The sequence below is a fragment of the Crotalus tigris genome, unplaced genomic scaffold, assembly GCF_016545835.1.
Source record: "Crotalus tigris isolate CLP2741 ecotype Arizona unplaced genomic scaffold, ASM1654583v1 scf7180000024115.3125172, whole genome shotgun sequence".
In the NCBI taxonomy this organism is placed as follows: Eukaryota; Metazoa; Chordata; class Lepidosauria; order Squamata; family Viperidae; genus Crotalus; species Crotalus tigris.
In genome coordinates, this window is record NW_024100392.1 from 475,433 (window position 1) to 494,521 (window position 19,089).

Below are 19,089 nucleotides of genomic sequence, written 5' to 3' on the forward strand. Positions count from 1 at the left end.
AGGAACAATGAGGCAATGTCATTACATTTTGCTTTTGCTAAATAGATTTTTTTTATTGGCTATGCCCATCACGGTAGCAATTTGTACAAAGGCAGGCTCAACATGGCAATGATGTTGTAAGAATATTCATAACAACATATCTATTACTTCTAAAGTTTGCCTTCCCTGTGAAATAAGGTGCTCAGAATATTATGCCAATGGATAAAATTGGTAATAAGGACATCTGAGTAAAACCCTAATCACAACTGCTGGAAACTGGAAAAAATATTGCTGTTTCACACTATTGCCTATTATTCAAAATGCTTTTCCATCTGTGAACCATCCAACACTGTGCACTGACAGATGTTATTATAGCAATAGTCATCGGTAACCTTATATTATCAATTTAAAGTAAGCAAATGCTAGTATATAACTTACAGTGAGAATATGTCATGTGTTGACTTTCAGAGACAATATCTGGAGCATCCTTGGAGTGATTTCTGAGGGATAATGAGATTAAAGTTTCATTGATTCTGGTAAAATTATTCTTCCATTAACATGTCTTTATTCTATAATGATGTTCTGTGGGTTATTTATTATTTATCAGTGTAATTAACTTCATAAAGCTCTCTTACATTCTTTGTCATTAAACTCTGCCAAAGAATTATTATAATCCCTAATCATAATGTATACATTACATTAGTGTTTATTATATTTTTAATGCAGATTACAAACTACGAATGAAGAACAGGAAACTAGCTGGTATTCTTCTATCACCAACAAGTTTCATACATTTGATGAACTGATCTTACCTTTCTTTTGCATCCAGAAATGCCTTGGCAAAAGGGTTGTATTTGATTTTGAGAGCTGTTATCTTGAGATTCAAGAAAGAAGGGTTCTGTTAAGTCTTTTAAAGGTGACTGTTGATCATTTTTCCACATTCAAATATATTGCACCAAGAAGTTATACAAAGGCAAGGCACAAAATGTGAAAAATAGAAAGTTTTCTTCATACCATATATAATTTAATGCAGCTCTGAGTTTTATTAAACGATGCATGATGTAGAGAGGGAGAAAAATTGTACCTTTTAAAGAAGTTAAAATATAGATTTAAAACAATTTCATAGTTGAATACTATTTAGATGTAAATAGTCCAAACATTAACTTGGACAACTTTAAAAGAATATTAAACAATCTTCCCAAAAAAAGAAAGCAATCAATCACATAATGATTTTATATTAACCTCCACTATCAAAAGCTATGTAGTGAGGAACACAACTTGGTTGGAGTTATTGCCTATGGGCATTTAGCTGTCCTGTGGCGGCACAGTATTGAACTAAATTGGCCTAGCCAATTTCTCTCTTAAGCAGAAACTTTAATTTTGCAGTTGGAAGAAACTAACTTTCTGAACCAGCAGGATAACATCTGGTGTCCCATGAATGCCTCTTATGTTGTTATTGAATAGCAGGCATGCAAGAAACACATCCTTGTTGATAAAATCAAACAATACTTATTTTAAAGAAGAGCAGTGGATCACAAAATTTACCTGGGCACTTTAAAGTTATTCCCATAACTGATAAATTGCTTTTATATGATAGTCACCTACCTCTTCATTCTGATAGGCAGTCACAGCAATAAACTGAGTTTCAGGAAAAGAACAATTCATTACCATCCTATGTGGGCCTCCTACCCGAACAATATGAACTTGAGGCTCATATTTATGTAGGGAATTCAACATAATCTAGAATGAGAAAAAGGGAGAGAAAATAATTGAAGAGATACTATTTTGTATCCTACAAAAACCTATGACATATGGAAGTTACTATGCAAAGTTGAAGTCAATGCAAGATGAGACCCCTGGTGATCAATTAATTTGTGGCCCAAATGTTGCAATTACACAAACATTTCAATATACTCCTGTTATTTCCAAAATCAGGAAGCTTTCATTGTAAGGCCTGTTGCAATATATGGATCTGACAAGCCTTTCTTCTCCATCAACACCACTCTCAAAAAGGGGGAGAGGGAAATAACTAACTAATAACAACTATAGCTGGTTTATTGCTAATGAACCATGATTAGTTTCATCTTGAGTCACTTTACCTGTAGGTGCATAAACAGCTGCAAAGTAGGTATACGGGTCAATATAAAAGAGAAAAAAAGTGACATTACCATAGGTGTATATTACAGGCCACCCAACCAATCAGAAAAAATAGACGAACTCTTAGCCAACCAGTTAACAAATGCATGTAGGAAGCATACCATAGTAGTAATGGGAGACTTCAACTATCCAGATATCAACTGGGAGACAAACTCTGCAGTGAGTGGGAGATCAAACATTCCTAACCAACCTAGTCGACAACTTTGTCACCCAAAAGGTGAAGGAGAGAACTAGATGTAAAGCTATACTGGACTTAATCCTTACAAATAGAGAAGAAGTGAAAGAGGAAATCGAAATTACCAGAACCTTGGGTGAAAGTGACCATGTCATACTAGAATTTAATATAATGCGAACACTAGCAATAGAAAACAATTCAACCAATGTCCTAAACTTCAAAAGAGCCGACTTTAACAAACTCAGAGAGAACCTAGGAAAGATCCCATGGATAAAAATCCTAAAGGGGAAAACAACCCAAGAAGCGTGGGAAACCCTGAAAAATGCAATCACAAAAGCCCAGACCAGCACAAAACCCACTGAGGGAAAAAACAAGAAATCCAAGAAGAAACCAGCATGGCTGCACAAAGATCTCTCTAACAAACTAAAAGACAAAAAGGACAAATACAAAAAAATGGAAAGAGGGGCACATAACTAAGGCCGATTATCAGCAGACAGCCAGAACATGCAAACATGAAGTCAGGAAAGCAAAGGCTCAGAATGAATAAAAACTTGCAACAGAAATCAAGGACAATAAAAAAAAAGTTTCTTCCAACATATTAACAACAAGAAAAAAATCAAGGAAACTGTAGGCCCCTCTAAAGAGAGAAGATGGCAAAGAAATTACCGGCAACAGGGGGAAAGCAGAGCTGCTTAGCTCATACTTTGCATCAGTCTTCACACAAAAAGAAACTATAGACGAACACACCAAAAAACCCACAGCAAAAGACATACTAGAAACAAAAATTAAAATAAGCAAGAAAATGATAAGAGAACATCTATCCAACCTTGATGAATATAAATCACCAGGACCCAACAGACTACATCCCTGAAAGAGCTAGCAGATGTTATCTCAGAACCGTTGCACCACATCTTTCATAAATCCTGGAGCACCGGGGAAGTACCTGGGGATTGGAAAAGGCCTGATGTGGTTCCCATCTTCAAGAAAGGGGGAAAAAATGGATCCAGGAAACTACAGACCAATCAGTTTAACATCAATACCTAGGAAGATCCTAGAAAAGATAATAAAAAAAGCAAACAAAGTCATAACTAGTAGCCAGCAGATCTGTTAAAAACAGATCATGCCAAACTAATTTTATCTCATTCTTCGATAAAATGACTAAACTAGTAGATAAGTGAAATGCAGTGGACATAGTATACTTAGATTTCAGTAAGGTATTTGACAAAGTAGACCACAACCTACTCCTTGGTAATCTAGGAAAAGGTGGAATAGACAACATCACCACCAGATGGATCTCTAACTGGCTGACAAACCGTACTCAACGAGTAGTCCTCAATGGCACTACATCCACATGGAGAGAAGTAAGCAGTGGGGTACCACAAGGTTCCGTCTTAGGCCCAGTACTCGTCAATACCTTCATAAATGACTTAGATGAGAGAATTGAAGGGGAACTCATTAAATTTGCAAATGACACCAAATTGACAGGAATAGCGAACACCCCAGAACACAAACTCAGGATCCAAAAAGATCTTGACAATGAGCCCTATCCAACAAAATGAGTTTCAATGTGGAGAAAAGCAAAGTCTTACATCTAGGCAGGAAAAACCAAAGATACAAATACAGATTGGGCGAGACCTAGCTTAAAAACAGCAACTGTGAGAGGGACCTTGGAGTCTTAGTGGATAATCACTTGACTATGAGCCAGCAGTGTGCAGCAGCAACCAAAAAAGCTAATACAATCCTGAGTTGTATAAACAGAGGCATAGAATCAAGATCACGCAAAGTATTAGTATCACTTTATAAAACCCTAATAAGACCACACCTGGAATACTGCAGCAATTTTGGAAACCGTATCACAAAAAAGATGTTGAGAGTTTGGAAAAAAAATTCAGAGAAGAGCAACTAAGAAGATCAAAGGCCTGGAGAGTAAAATATACGAAGAACAGCTACGGGACTTGGGTTTGGCTAGTCTAAAGAAAAGAAGAAATAGGGGAGACATGATAGCAATATTCCAGTATCTGAGGGGCTGCCACAAGGCAGAAGGGGCCATGTTGTTCACCAGAGCCCCAGAAGGAAGGACGAGAAACAATGGTTGGAAACTGATCAAAGAGAGAAACAACCTGGAATTAAGGAGAAACATCCTGACAGTGAGGACAATCAACCAGTGGGACAGCTTACCCCGAGAAATCATGGGGGATCCATCACTGGAGATTTTTAAGAAGAGACTAGACATTCACCTGTCTGAGACGGTATAGGTTCTCCTGCTTGAGCAGGGGGCTGGACTAGACCTCCAAGTCCCTTCCAGCTCTGTTCTATTCTAGGCAAGATAGAATAGACCAGCAAACAGTAACAGCAGCCTGAATCTGTTTTGAATACATTTTATATTAGAATTAGAAGGGCTGAGAGATGGAAACCAGGTTGACCAGAGATGGTCTATGACTAATAAGAAAGTTTCCAGGTTAGGTTTTTAATACATGGTTGCTCTGTCTTATTCTCAGGCTTTTATGGAGGCTCCAAAGATCAACATCCTTCAAATGCAATCGTTTTGCCTCTTCAGGCCAATTCTTCCATCTTTTTTTCCTAGAAAAAAACTGTTAAGGAAGACAGAAATAATACCGGGAAACCTTTTGAATGGTAGAGTAAGTGATCCTCCACTTGAATTCTTTGTTAAAACAATGAAATATTGCATTGTATTAATTTCATTGCACTTACGCATGGTTGAAGCAATGAAATTTAACAACTTCTTTTCTTTTCAGATCATGGATCTGGGTTAGTACAAAAACACAGTTCAATTCCCTTACATATTTTGGGGCTTCCTTCAGCAGAAATTGTATGCATATGAACTGGAAAAAATGGTTCAATTATGGTCAAAATGACTCCCTATTCCAGACATGTCAAACACAAGGCCCGAGGGCCAGATGCAGCCTGCGAAGTGGTTTCATGTGGCCCACGAAGCCATCCTGGAAACAGTGAGGGAATGGCTCCCGTTGCCTTGGCCCTGGTCCAGGCCAGCCAGGAGCCAATGCACAATTTTGTGGTGGCCATTTATGCTGAAACGCATTCAGTCTTAGCTCCACAAGACCGTCTGGAAATAGCAAGGAACCAGCCCCTGCCGCATCGCCCCCGCCCCCTGGGTACATACTGGAGAGGTGTCAGCCTTTGTGAGGAATGAAGAAATGCACCATCGCTTGGAAGTGGCCAACAAATGGCCCTCACCTACTTCACATATCCGGCTTGATAAGCTCCAGGAGAGAGGTTTTGGCAGGCAGCGGGGCGCTCTCCTCACAGCGCCGAGAGGCTGAGCCGGGTGGCGCGAAACTGATAAGGGCAATGCTGCCTAGCTCCCAGCCTGCCCAGTTTCAGCAGGCAGCAAGGTGCAAAGCTAGCGAGCTTCGCACCTCCCAGCCCAACCTCTTGATGCTGTGAGGAGAGCGCCCCACTGCCTGCCAAAACCGGGCAGGCTGGGGGCTGGGCGGCGTCGCACTTTTCAGATTTGTGCCGCCTGGCTCAGCCTCTCGGCACTGTGAGGAGAGCGCCTCACTGCCTGCTGAAACCGGCAGCATTGCACAGGTTTCAGGTAATGTTGACTCTCACACTGCTCATAGCATCCCCTCCCCCAGAGCCCACCAAGCCAGATATGTGAAGTAGGTGAGGGCCATGTGCTGGCCACTTCCAGGTGATGGTGCATTTCTTCATTCTTCACGAAGGATGACACCTCCCCAGCTGCATTTCTTGCCTGTTTTTCTCCCTCCCTCACCTCAAATATTTTCCCACCACTCTGTACTTAGGAAGGAAGAAAGGAAAGAAAGACAGAAGGAGAGGGAGGGTCTGAGGGAAGTCCTGCCTTAGTCCTGCCCTGCTGCCCTTTCACCATCCCCTTACCCCCTCCTCCTGGCCTATCCTGGGGGTCTCTCATCCTATTGCTAAGGAAGCTTTGGATACAAAGCTGGGTCTCCTCCCATGGAGATGGAATGGGCCTCCCTCTGACTTTGCCCCCGTACCCATCATGAGCAACCTGGGTAAGGAGAGCAAGCACAGCAGCAGCAGCAGCCTTGAGGAGGAGGTAAGTGCAGCTGGGCGCCCCCTTGGGGAAGTGGGGCTGGGCTTGGTGTCATAGGTGCTCGAGGGCCAGGCTGGGCATTTGACCTCTGCTGCCCAGGGCTCCGGGCAGCCCGCACCACCATCCAACCCTCCGCATAGCCTGAGAGGAATAGGGAGGCTCCTCCAGTGGGCCTTAGCACTTGTCTTGGTCCCACCCTCTTCTACCAGGACCCACTCCTGCTCAGGCACCCTTGATACGAATGATGTAGAGCTGGCCATACCCACTCAATAGGCCACACCCACTCTGTCCATGCCCACCCAGTAGCCCGCACTCACCCTGGCCATACCCACCCAGCCCCCCAAGGGCAAATGCAATGCTAATGCGGCCCTCAATGAAATTGAGTTTGACACCCCTGCCCTATTCTTTTTGGGGGTATCTTAGATGTTAACAACTCAGGTGATTGGTTGAGGATGCTTCTTCAATGTGAACTAATAATTAAGCAATAATTAGAATGTTCTGGATCTTGAAATGTAGGGAACATACATATTATTTCTGTAGAAAAATTACAGTGTTCCAGTTTGGGGGGGGGAATAGAAATCTAGCCACTATCTGAATGGTTTTGTTGTTGTTGTTGTTGTTCTTTCTCTGAAAATCAGTATTAAACAATTGCTAAGTATAAAAACCAGAGTTCCTACTGTTTTCCCAGTTTTCTTCTTCATGTAAATTCTGGAGGACCCCAGATAAGTATAGAAATGGCCACAAACAAGTCAGAATAGACATAAATAATATGCAAAGCTGAAAATTCGTTCTTTGCTTGCTAATGGATTTGCTTTCAGATTTAATCCTGCATTCCAAAATAAATCAAAGAAAATGTTCCTCACTGGGGTCCTAGATGCATATTAAACAAACAAGCCAACAAAGCCAACTTTCCTCTTTCATTTTTAAGGGCCTTGGGAGAGAATGCCACTTATTTTCTCATACAGGTACATATTTTGTATTATTATTCCAAAGGCCAAAGATGATTCAATAGAATATTGATAATTATCATGAGGCAAAAGCAAGCACAGTAATTATTTCATTTAGACGAAGCCTTTTATTTGAGTACCTGACTATTGCCAACATCCCACTTATGCACCAAATGGCAAAGGAGAGAAAACAAAGGCTCAATACCCCCAATCATTTTCCCTTCTCTGAAGCCCTATGTAAAAACTCAGCATACAAGGCACACTATGGAGGTAAAAATCCCTGATGGTTAAACCACAGCACACTCTGTCTCTCTTGACATCAAGGAGTCCATTAAAATCTGAAAGCTCCAATTAAAGCCTGTTTATTCCTGTTTACATTTGGACTCGATGGAATAATTGGCATCTGTGGGTGAAGAGGCCTCTAAGGGCCCTTCTAATTGCATAAATGCACCCTTGATCATTCTCAATTGGTAGAAGCCAATGACGGAAGCCAAGAGGATTACAAAAAAAACCCATGGTGCCATACCTGCCCATTGCCATTTAGCTTATTGGTAAGTTTCACTTTGCTAAAAGATACTGTGGCCTTCATCCAGTGTGCTCCAAAGTTGGGTGAGTCTGGATGGATATAGACACAGCTGTGGTTGGATGGCTCTGGCTTTCCAGCAGGAACCCATTCTCCATTCACGTACTTCCAGCGGTGGCTATCAGTTGGAGCAAAATCCAGCAGAAAAGAATACATAGCATTTGGATCCAACCCTGAAACACTGATCTTTAAAACTGGAAACATCCGCCTGTATGAGAAACAATTATATGAGAAATTAAGTATTTTTATATTTAGGGAATAATTTGTTTTAATTGCTTGTTTTCTAAATTAACATATTAATGAATTAATGAGTTAAATCTTTTCACTAAGAGAGGCAGCTAACACTCATTCCTCTTCTGTTTTGCATGCATGGTGCTAAGTATGAGGTCTTGCAATCAAGACAGCATGTTCTGTTCCTAAAACAATTGACTAGGGAACCTAGTCATCACAAATATTTGGCTCATTATTTAACAGTCTCTCCAACGAAAACTACATTGAAGGATATGCTACATAATGATAATTGTTCTAAAGGCTGGCTGTTTTGGGTACATTTATTTTTTTCAATCTGTTTGCCAATGGAGAAAGAGGAGAACCAATATTGAAGCACCGAAAGGCTAACTTTTTATTTTCAGGGAGGATGGGAACAAACTTTTTATAGCTGTCCCAAGCAGCACTTTCTGGAAGGGAGGAAGAGAGGACAATTTTAACCGTATTCAGAATATTTAATTGGAGATGTTAACATTTTGGAAAAGGGAAAGTGCAAGCATTTATTTGTTTATATTCTGCTCATGGGAACCCTGTGACTATCTAGATGTTGAAATTAACCATGGTGAGAGTTGTAATGCAACAGCATTGGAGGAGTAAAGAATTATACTTTTCACATTATTTGTGTTTATTGTATATGTGGACCATTTTTCAAGACCTAGTCCAACTATTGTTGATCTCAACTTATTTCAGCTTTCCATTTTTGCAACTACATTTCCAATTACACAGCTCGCTTTCCTTCCCTTCACCTCTTAATGTCTGGAGGACTTCTTCTTTTCCTTCTCCTCTTTCTTCTTCTCTTCCTCTTTCTGCCATGGTTGAGAGTCCTGCCCAACTTACTACATTTTGATCTTATTTATTATCCTTTTATTTATATAATTTACAAAATGATTTTCTTTTTCATTGTATCACTAATATGGGTTTTACCTAAAAATAGAGATAAAAATCAATTCTGTTTGGCATTACTTGCTGTATCACAATATAGGATATCACAATATAGAATAAGACATCCTATTTAAATAGGATGACCTTTTTAGATAGTCAGTGAGAAAAAGAGAAAAAGATAGGGTCATGCTTCCTGGCTCCAGCTTATGAAAGAAAACTCTATGTCTTCAAACTGATTAGTATGGAGAAGAAAGAGGCAGGATAAATATGACCACTGCCAATTCTCTTTTAATTATCCTGCACTAGTAATATTCAAATGGGTTGTTTTGCATTGTTTGGTGCTCCATTATTCACTAAAAGTTGGAGAAAAATCTAGAAATATTTCTGAACAAGTTTAGTTTTATATATATATATATATATATATATATATATATATATATATATATATATATATATATACACACACACACACACACACACACACACACACACACACACACATACACACTTACTTAGAGGAATTGTATTTTCTCTTTTTACTCCAACTAAAACACTTAAATAATACTTAGGAGCAGATTTGGGATGAGGATGAGGAAGATCCAGATTCAAGTCCATCATGAGTCAGGAAAACTCACTGGCTATTTTGGGTCCTGCTGTTTTTCCTAAAGCAATATATTGCACAGAATTGTTATTTTGGGGCAAAATTTTGAAGAGGGCTATGTATGTTGCCTTTTGTTTGCAGAGGAAAAATGTGATATGCCTCTAAGGAATAAAATTAAAAGTACTCGGTCTCAGAAGATTTGAGATCTTTTAGGCCATTTTTCATAGCCTTGTGCTATCTTGAGATTAAATCTTCCATCATATTAATCAGAGATGGTTGACATTGTAGCCTAGCACTTCTAAAGAGCTCCAAGTTGGGAAAGGCTGTCTAGATGTAAATATTATTAAAAAGCAATAGTAATCCAACCCAACTCAACCAAATCAAACGAAACCAAGAAAGAGTTTGAGCCCAGTTACAGTCCACTTAGAAAAGGCCGTAAAACACTGTGAAGTGGTATATAAGTCTAAGTGCTATTGCTAGATGTTTTTATTAAAAAGCAATAGCACTTAGACTTATATACCACTTTACAGTGTTTTACAACCCTCTCTAAGCAGTTTACAGAGTCAGCATATTGCCCCCAAGAATCTGGGTCTTCATTTTACCGACCTCAGAAAAATGGAAGGCTGAGTCAACCTTGAGCTGGTGAGACTGAAACTGCCGAACCTCTGGCAGTCGGTAATCACTGCACCATCACAGCTCTGTATAATATTCTTGGGAAAGCTTGGTTGAACCCAGATGTATTTTATATACTGGCTGAATTAAAACTCCATTTATATATTAAATCTTGATGTAAAAATGCAACCTATTTCAACATCATTCTTTATAATTCTTGGGAAAACATTGTGATGACTTTTGCTACTATACATAGATTAACTTAGTATTCGTAAGCTCATCTTTGCCTTCTTTTTTGCCAATGAGCCAAGTTAGCAAAAGCAATAGTGGTGAATCTGAAAAGAAGTAAAGTTAGAGAAAGAAACCATTGAGCAATAGCACAAGCCAAATTAAAGCTACCCAATTTTATATCCATGGGCTATGAAACAGGGCTTTGAAGTGAAAGTACATGACTTCTGTACTGCTTGAGACCCCCTCTTCTTTTTATCAATTATATTCTCAATACTTGCCCAGGCATAATATTTCATAACTCTTTAGTCAACTGAACTGTTCTTAGAAAAAGAGATTTATCATCTGAGGGAAAAATCTGAATGAATTTTCATTTTATAATCTGTATTAATGTTTAATCCTGTACTTCGGAAGTTGAATGCTTGATTTTGCTGAAATGCAACTGTTAGCAAACCAAGTCAGAATTTTACATAATGAAAATACAACAAGTTACAATTTAGCAACTTGAAGAAATTCTTAGGCCTCCCACACAAGTACACATTATTCTTAGGCATCCTTTGCATAATTGTTATATTCATTTTAGAATCTTTTCGGATATATAACACATTCTATTCAAATTTCCTCTTAAAATGTGACAATACAAAAACATAGCCCTTTACTATATGATCGATCTTGCAGTATATTGTCACAGGATTTTTTTTACATGAATTCCCATTTGTGCATAGCCCTGTCTCCTTCTGCCAACATAAAGACTGCAATAGATCCTCTAAGAAAATATGACCATCAATGGGGAAAAAAAACGACTTGGGAATCGGTAAACTAAGGAATCAAAGACAGCACTGAATTTGGTGATTTAGTATTTATATCTGTTGAAGAAAGATGATCACTGAGAACCAATGAGAGGCAAAACAGAAAACTGTTTCCAGTTTCATACTATCATTACACATCACAGGAGAGAGTTTTTTTCCTTTAGCTGTGACTAGAAAAAAATAAGTTTTTTTTCCTGTGCCATTATTCCTGAAGCTATACAGGCTGCTGGGCTGTTTACATAATAAAAAATATACAAACTGAATTGGTTTATGGATTATGTGCCATTAAGCCACCAACTTCTACTGATCATGTACATAGATTTTCTCCATGATGATACATGTTGAATACATTTCGCCTACATGTGATACTAACTACTAAAACTGAGATCTGTAGATAATGTGTTCTCTCTTATTGTAACTACTAGAAAAGCATAGTTCATGGATTCTTTCAGATAGGGAGCTCCTAGCACTATCTAGCATTTCTCACTAATGACTTATAACATCTTCTAGTCACATACATTCATTCTGACACCAACATGACAGTAATGAGCACTGGCATTGTATTATGTCATCAGTGGTTGACTCTGTTGTGTTTTAAGTCACTATTGGAAAAAATGTACAAAATAGATTGTGACATAGTTTCATATTTTCACTCCAAAGAGTTTTTCTAAGGAAAGAAAAGTGATGGAACAAGTAATGGGGAAGATAGGGTTAGTAGAAAAGTCGATCAAGAGTGAAAGGTCTTCCAGCAGAAATGGCTTGCAAACAGCTCAACAGAACACAATGTTAAGTGTGCTCAGACAAACCATGCACAACCACTTTATCATATATAAATATTGTAAGAACCCATTACAAACTAATCAGAACTTTTCATGATCTGCATTTGTGATGGGTAAAATCATTTTAATTGGTTTATATTATGTCATTTATATATTTATGTTGGTTTTGCATTTTGAAGTTTATAATGCTTGAAGTCTTCTTAAGAGCAAATATGTATTTACCATACACAACACTAATCTCTTACAAGGTGATATGTACAGGAAATTTGTGATGTCCAATGGCATCCTCTCATAAGACACAATCTTTCAGAAAAGAACTTGAACATTTGGTTCAGAAAAAGATAAAGCTTTGCTTCTTTTATTAAGATACCTGCATAGAAAAATATGCTACATCAACATCCATTGGATACACATAAAGGTGAAGATATTTCACTTGCTTCTAAGCTGTCAATAATAGCACCTCTCAACCACTTAATATCCAAAATGGCTCACTATTTATACACAAATATATAAAAATATTCAGGATGCAGTCCGCCAGCAAACTATCCAAGTTCACTTGAAAGAAGTGAAATTATAGTGAGACTATAACCCTGTTCTCATGCAGTTTTTACTTATTTCTACAGATCCTCTCAAGGAGAACATATCCAATGAGCTGTAAATCAGTCACAGTTGCTGTACTATGTAGTGAATTCACTTTACCATTCATTGTAGCAAAAGAGAAGGTTAACACTCACCTGCCATTCTTGGTGACAATCATCTCATTTGTAACTTCTCTGAACCTCTGCCACAGGGCAGAATCTTCCAAGATAACCTGGAGCTGTTTCTCAGTAGGGTCCCCTTTGTCTCTGCCAGCCAGGAGTTCATTTTCCACCACATTGAGCAGCCTGGAGATGGTGCAATCACTGTGTTTCTTACAGCCAAAATCAGTCATGGTGACTCTAATGTCAGAAACTTCTCAGGTTATTTTAAAAAAAAAAAAATGAAAGAGGGAAGCCTTCACAATCCCCTCTGAACCTAAGTCCAAACTAATTAATTAGCCACAATGGAACAAAAGTGCTCACCTCAACCTTTTGCCAGACTTGTTCTTTCCTCCACTACATCCCAACACGATGATGACACCTGCATGTTAAGGTTTTAACATGAACACACAACCATGTCTTAATTACCAACTGTCAGGTGGGAGGCAGTCTGATTAGGCAATTGGCTGCTTCTGAAGACGAATCTTCCATTCAATTTGCTAAGCTTTTATCTTTCTGAGGAGGGTCTAATTATTCTGCTCAAGAACTATATTTCCATTAATGAAAATGATTTAATGTCTCAAATGAAACGATGAATGGAAAGCAAATCTGTACAGATTTACAAAATCAAACTGAAAAGGAAGATACAAATGACACTGAAAAGCAAACTGTGTGATATACAATATTAGCCTTTCTTGAGGCAAGTGTATTTCCTTGTGTTTCATTATATCATTGTCAACAAACTATACTTATACACCGGGAAATAATTCATATGAGCTTCCTATTTGCAGGCTAGATTCCCAAATTCTAGGACAGCAATGACTAATTTATGTACTTTGGGAAATGTAAGAGGTACTATGGACAGTATTTGGTGCAAAGCATATAGGGCATTGCCATATAATAGATCATTATATTGTTTTTTCTGGGTTAGCAGGAATTGTTCCTATGTTTTTAAAAAATGTAAAATCCTTTTTATTAATTAACACTGCAGTTTTCATTTATTTCCCACCTAAAATGGTGAGAAATTTAAGTTTTCGCAAATTTATTCTTTTACTTATTCAGTATATACAGCTGCCACTCACCAAGAGATTCTGGGTTGCTAACAGGGTTAAAGTTATATTAAAAGAAAAATATCATAGTGAGAGCAAAAGAAACTGCTCATAGGCATTGAGGCTTCAACCTCTAAATTATGTGGGTGAAGAAGGGATGATTTGTTTTTTCAAAATTATTCTAATGTTTCTTGTTCACGCCATCGTTCAAAATTGATAATTATTTACTATCTGCTAATAGGCTATCTACCACTGAATATTGACCACTGAATAACTGTAGACTGTGGAATCCTGGGTGCTCTCTGAACTTGGTTGTTTGCCTCCAAACATTTCATAACTTGATTGGGTAACATCATCAAAGCTAGTGAGTGCAGGATTTGCTCCCTTTTTGTATGCGGTATCATGCTTTGCCATGTTGCTAGGGGTATGATTCTCTTAGTCCAAGAAGAAGCCAAGAAACTTGGTTGTTTGCCTGCAGACATTTCATAACTTGACTGGGTAACATCATCAAAGCTAGTGAGTTTCTTCTTGGTCAAGGAGAATCCACACTCCCCAATGCTGGCACGTCAAGTGCTTTCTACATTATTTATTTATTAAATTACTAGGCTGCTCATCTCACTAATACAGCGATTCTGTATAAACAGAGAGCAAATCTCACATTCATTAGAATTGATGATGTTACTTAGTCAGATGATGAAACATCTGCAAACAAATGTTCAGAAAGCACCAAGGACTCTGTAAGATTCACAACATGTGAGGGTAGAGTTAAAGGAGGCATCAGCCTAGAATCCCTATGTAGCCATAAGTGGACTAAGTCCAACAACTTTGGATTCTGTGGACTCCTATTTTATTCCAAGCAAGTATTAACTGTTGGTTGAGAAATTCCTATGCATAGGCTGTTTAGCAATAAATCAGTTTAATTGGACCTTCACATGTGGACCTGGTCTTCTGTACCTGACAGACTACACAGTTCAACTTTTAGCTACATGGATTTCTTCTACTGAATATCTGTACAGAAGGGAATTAACTAAATATCCTGCTTCTGGCTGCTTGCTGTAATAGCAAGAGTGTGAAATATATGAATCTAATCTAGGAGGTGAATATGATAAACTACTTCAAATGAACAGGTGTTAAGGAAAAGGAATTGACAAATCTGTAGGATTAAGAACCTTTGGTTCATAGAGTGAATGCTGTTTTCAAAGTATTTTTATCTACTTCATAGAAACTGTTTCTGTTCCTAAAACTTTAGCCAATGCTCACAAGATGATGTATGGAAATCATGTTCTCCATGTAAGAGAAATAATTTGGTTGATAAATAAGTAGCAGAACCTAACACTGCTCTGATGATTATATCTCAAACTAAGCCAAAAATACTAAGAGAGCCTAAATATTATTATTTTAATGAGTAGGATAACTTGTTTTCTGACGAGGCATCAAATATTGTTACTACTAACTGGATTCACTGCTTCTTCATAAGTTTTGTGGAGGGTAAATTTAGAATCAATATTTACCGAACCTATCTAGAAATAAATTTTCCCAAGAATAGCAATAGATTACTCACAATAGTGATGCTATAATAACATAGGTGTCTTGGAACAATGTGGAAATAGTATTCTACAGTCTTCTTCCAAGATACTTCCTCAACTTCCTGATCAAGCCTACCGACCTCATGTTCCTGATGGTTTTACCATCCAAGTACTAATCAGTTGTAATCCTGCTAAGCTTCTTGAAATCAGCAAAGCTAGGAAGATGCTGCCACTGGTTGGACTCTGGAATATCTGTCATTATTAATGGGATATCTTAAATTAGGCTTATCGACATGATACCTAATAGCTTTTAATTTCTAGAACTCAGTGGATAAAGTATTCCTTAACAACAGAATGAATGAAAGTAAATATTTGGCAAGACTCAAACTTTCCAGATTTTATACAAATGAGTGGATTGATGGTTCATCCAGACTCTGTCAGCTTCTCTGAAATTTATGAAAATAGAATTTTCTATATGCTGTTAACAAGTATTTACCTATACATTATTGCAGTACATAAGCCCTGCTGTCTGTGAATCTCGGCCACCAGAAGTTAATTGCCCCTTTTTCTGAATATGTCTGCTAAAGTAATGAAAAGACTAATCTTTTCTAAATCACTTCAAGTCCAATAATTACTGATGGTGTCAAACCTTGATTAAAGAACACCAGAAAATCTGCAGTCTTTTTGTCCTTTGTAATTATGACTCGGCATTGGATGTCATGGCTAGATAGATATTTAGTTTCCCTAGCTTCTGGAACTGAATGTTCAGGAAAAAGAATCCATTCAAATGGGACAGGAGATGGAAAGAATGAGTTAGTTTCTCATGGATTTCATTTGACCAAGAATTTTCTATTATATTATTATAGTCAGTAGAAAAGTCTGTAGGAAAGTACAGCTATTAAGTATCAGTTAAAGAGGAAACATATCTTTTTTTTCCTGCTATATGTAAACAGCTGTTTGCTTCAAAGAGTTTCAGATTGATTTGTTGATTATTTCTTGTTTCTGCTGAAGCAAGCAAAAAACATTTCCGCAAATGTTTCTCTGCCTCAATCTACTTATAAAACTCCATATATCAAGTTTATGTTCTAACTATATGAATGACAAACAGCTGAACAAATCTAATAGGGGAAAATCCTCTCAAATTAGATCTCTGCTTACATCTTATTAGACCCATAATTTGGATAATTAAGATAGGATATATCCTAGGTACACGCTTATTGCATTCTCATCTTATTATAAGTTACAGAGCACTGCTGCAACCAGATTGGTAAGCAGAATAAACTTTGTTAGCACTTGACAAAACAGCAGAAAATATCAATGCTCCAGACCAGGCATGTCAAACTGCTGGTCCCCAGGCTGGATACGTCACGCCGAAACCATACCACCCCATTGCCGGCAATGGGGAAAAAGTCCCTATACGTCGCGCGACGTCACATGACGTCACGAGTTTGACATGCTTGCTCCAGACTATACTAGAAAATTGAAAAACACCCCAGAATAAGGCAATGGCAAATCACTTCTGTGTGCTTGGGAAAAATAAATAAATTACATATTTATAAAAGGCCCAGAGGTTAGGTTTGATTCTTCAGCATTTCATATAAACTTAATTCACTTTTGCCTAGAATGAACTGAACCTGTGAACATCAAAAGTAGAATTTTTGTATTCAAAGTGTAAACTATTAAGAGACCTATTTGTTTAGAGCATATTCATTTCTTTTCTTCCTTTCAACTGTCTACAATTCTCAAAGTCTGCCTGGAAAAGTCTCTTCAGTTTTTTGGCAAGTTTTTTTAGAAGTGATTTGCCATTGCCTCCTTCCTAGAACTGATAGAAAGTGAGGAGCCAAGGTCACTCAGTTGGTTTCATGTCAAAGACAGGACTAGAACTCACAGTCTTTCAGTTTGTACTCTGATGCCTTAACCATTATGCCAAATTGGCTCTTGCATGGAGTATTAATTATATAGAAGCAGAGCTGAAAGAGCTTCAGGTTAAATATTTAAAAAAATAAAAAAAAATAAAAGCCACACATTTTAAATATAGGTCACAGGTTTTTAAAAATTATTACTGGTAGTTAAGTTGACAGATTTTGAGGTTGTCAATAAGGTAAAATATTTGGGGGTTATTTTATCTGTTTCTAATGCAAAATTGTATAAAAATAATTATGAAAGGCTGTGGGTCAAAATACAAAGAGATTTGGAAAATTGGGAGAAGCTGCAATTATCTCTTTTGGGAAGAATTGTGGCGATTAAAATGAATGTTCTGCCAAAGTTTCTTTTTTATTTCAAATGATACCCATTTTAAAGAATGAGGTTAATTTAAATGAATGGCAGAAAGGTATCAATAAATTTATCTGGGCAGGGAAAAAACCAAGAGTAAAACTTAAAATTATACAAGATATTCGTGAGAGAGGTGGACTCAAGGTACCGAATTTGAAATTGTATTATGATGCTGTGGCTTTAACATTAATTAGTGATTGGGTTAATTTAACAAATGTAGAAATACTCCTCTTGGAGGGTTGGGATTTACTTTTTGGATGGCATGCCTATTTAATTTTTAATAAAAAGGTTGATATGGTTTTTAAATTTCATATTATAAGGATTTCTTTACTTCGGGTTTGGAAGAAATATTACAGAAGTGATTTTAAAATTCCACTATGGGCCATACCGTGGCATGCGATAGAAGGGATAAGGAGAGGAGTCAAGATGGATAGCGTTTCTTATGCACAATTACTTAGATGGGATGGTAAAAACTGGCAATTAAAATCTTTGGAAGATTTAACACAAGAAAATATTATTTATTCATGGTTTCATTATAGACATATAGTGGAGAGGTGGAAGATAGATCACAATGTGGGTTTGCTTAGAGAAGATGAGAATTTGTTAAAACAAATAAAAGATCAAAGACGAACTCATATTAAGAGAATTTATGGGGTGTTAGTAGAACTGGATTCAGAAGCAGAATTAGTTAAAGAATGTATGGTTAAATGGGCACAAAATTTTGATGAACCGGTTCTATTTGATACCTGGGAAATTATTTGGGTGAGGAATGTTAAATTTACACAAGCCCAAAATTTAAGGGAAAATTTTTATAAAATGTTTTATAGATGGCACCTTAATCCACAAAAAATGTCTCGTATGTATCCTGACTTGCAGCCTAAATGTTGGAGATGTGGATGTTTGGATGCTACTTATTATCATATCTGGTGGTCATGTAAAAATATAAAAGCTTTTTGGATTAAGATATGGTGGAATATCCAAAGAATTTTTAGAAAAAGGGTAAAATTTACCCCACAATTGTTTTGGTTAGGTATTGTTTCTGATTGTGATAGTAAAGAGACTATATTGATGTTAAATTTAATTACAGCGGCCAGGTTGTTAGTAGGGCAATGTTGGAAGAAGGAATCTTCGCCTACTTTGCAAGAGTGGTTTCTTAAAGTTTCTTATTTGGCGGAAATGGCAAAGATTTCGGCTTTTTTGAAAGATCAATCGCAAGAGAAGTACTTTCTGGTATGGAAAAAATGGATAGATTTCATACAATATAAGTTGGATATAAAAAAATACTATTTAGTTTTTGAATAATTTATATTTAAAATTTAAGATATTTTATAGACATTTCTTTTTAATTTTCTTTCTATTTTTCTTATTTTATTTCTTCTTTTTCTGTTTCTTTTTTCCTTCCTTCTGGTAATTTTTTTATATAT

The 19,089-nt window shown here is 37.3% G+C and overlaps 1 protein-coding gene across 10 annotated transcripts in view; it reads right to left on the minus strand.

Moving 5' to 3' along the window:
* Positions 1 to 19,089, minus strand: part of TBX19 (T-box transcription factor 19) — a 32,626-nt gene that overhangs the window by 10,537 nt on the left and 3,000 nt on the right. For 2 of the 10 annotated variants that reach the window (XM_039322470.1, XM_039322473.1), the window contains exons 1-5: positions 12,814 to 17,498; positions 7,845 to 8,109; positions 1,585 to 1,719; positions 792 to 853; positions 418 to 479 (exon numbers count right to left, since the gene is read on the minus strand). In XM_039322470.1, the coding sequence (XP_039178404.1) occupies positions 418 to 479; positions 792 to 853; positions 1,585 to 1,719; positions 7,845 to 8,109; positions 12,814 to 13,010 (721 nt within the window). In that variant the 5' untranslated portion in view covers positions 13,011 to 17,498. Of the gene's footprint in view, positions 1 to 417; positions 480 to 791; positions 854 to 1,584; positions 1,720 to 7,844; positions 9,421 to 12,324; positions 17,499 to 19,089 lie in introns of those variants that run through there. The other 8 variants (XM_039322469.1, XM_039322471.1, XM_039322467.1 and 5 more) reach the window with 8 other exon arrangements.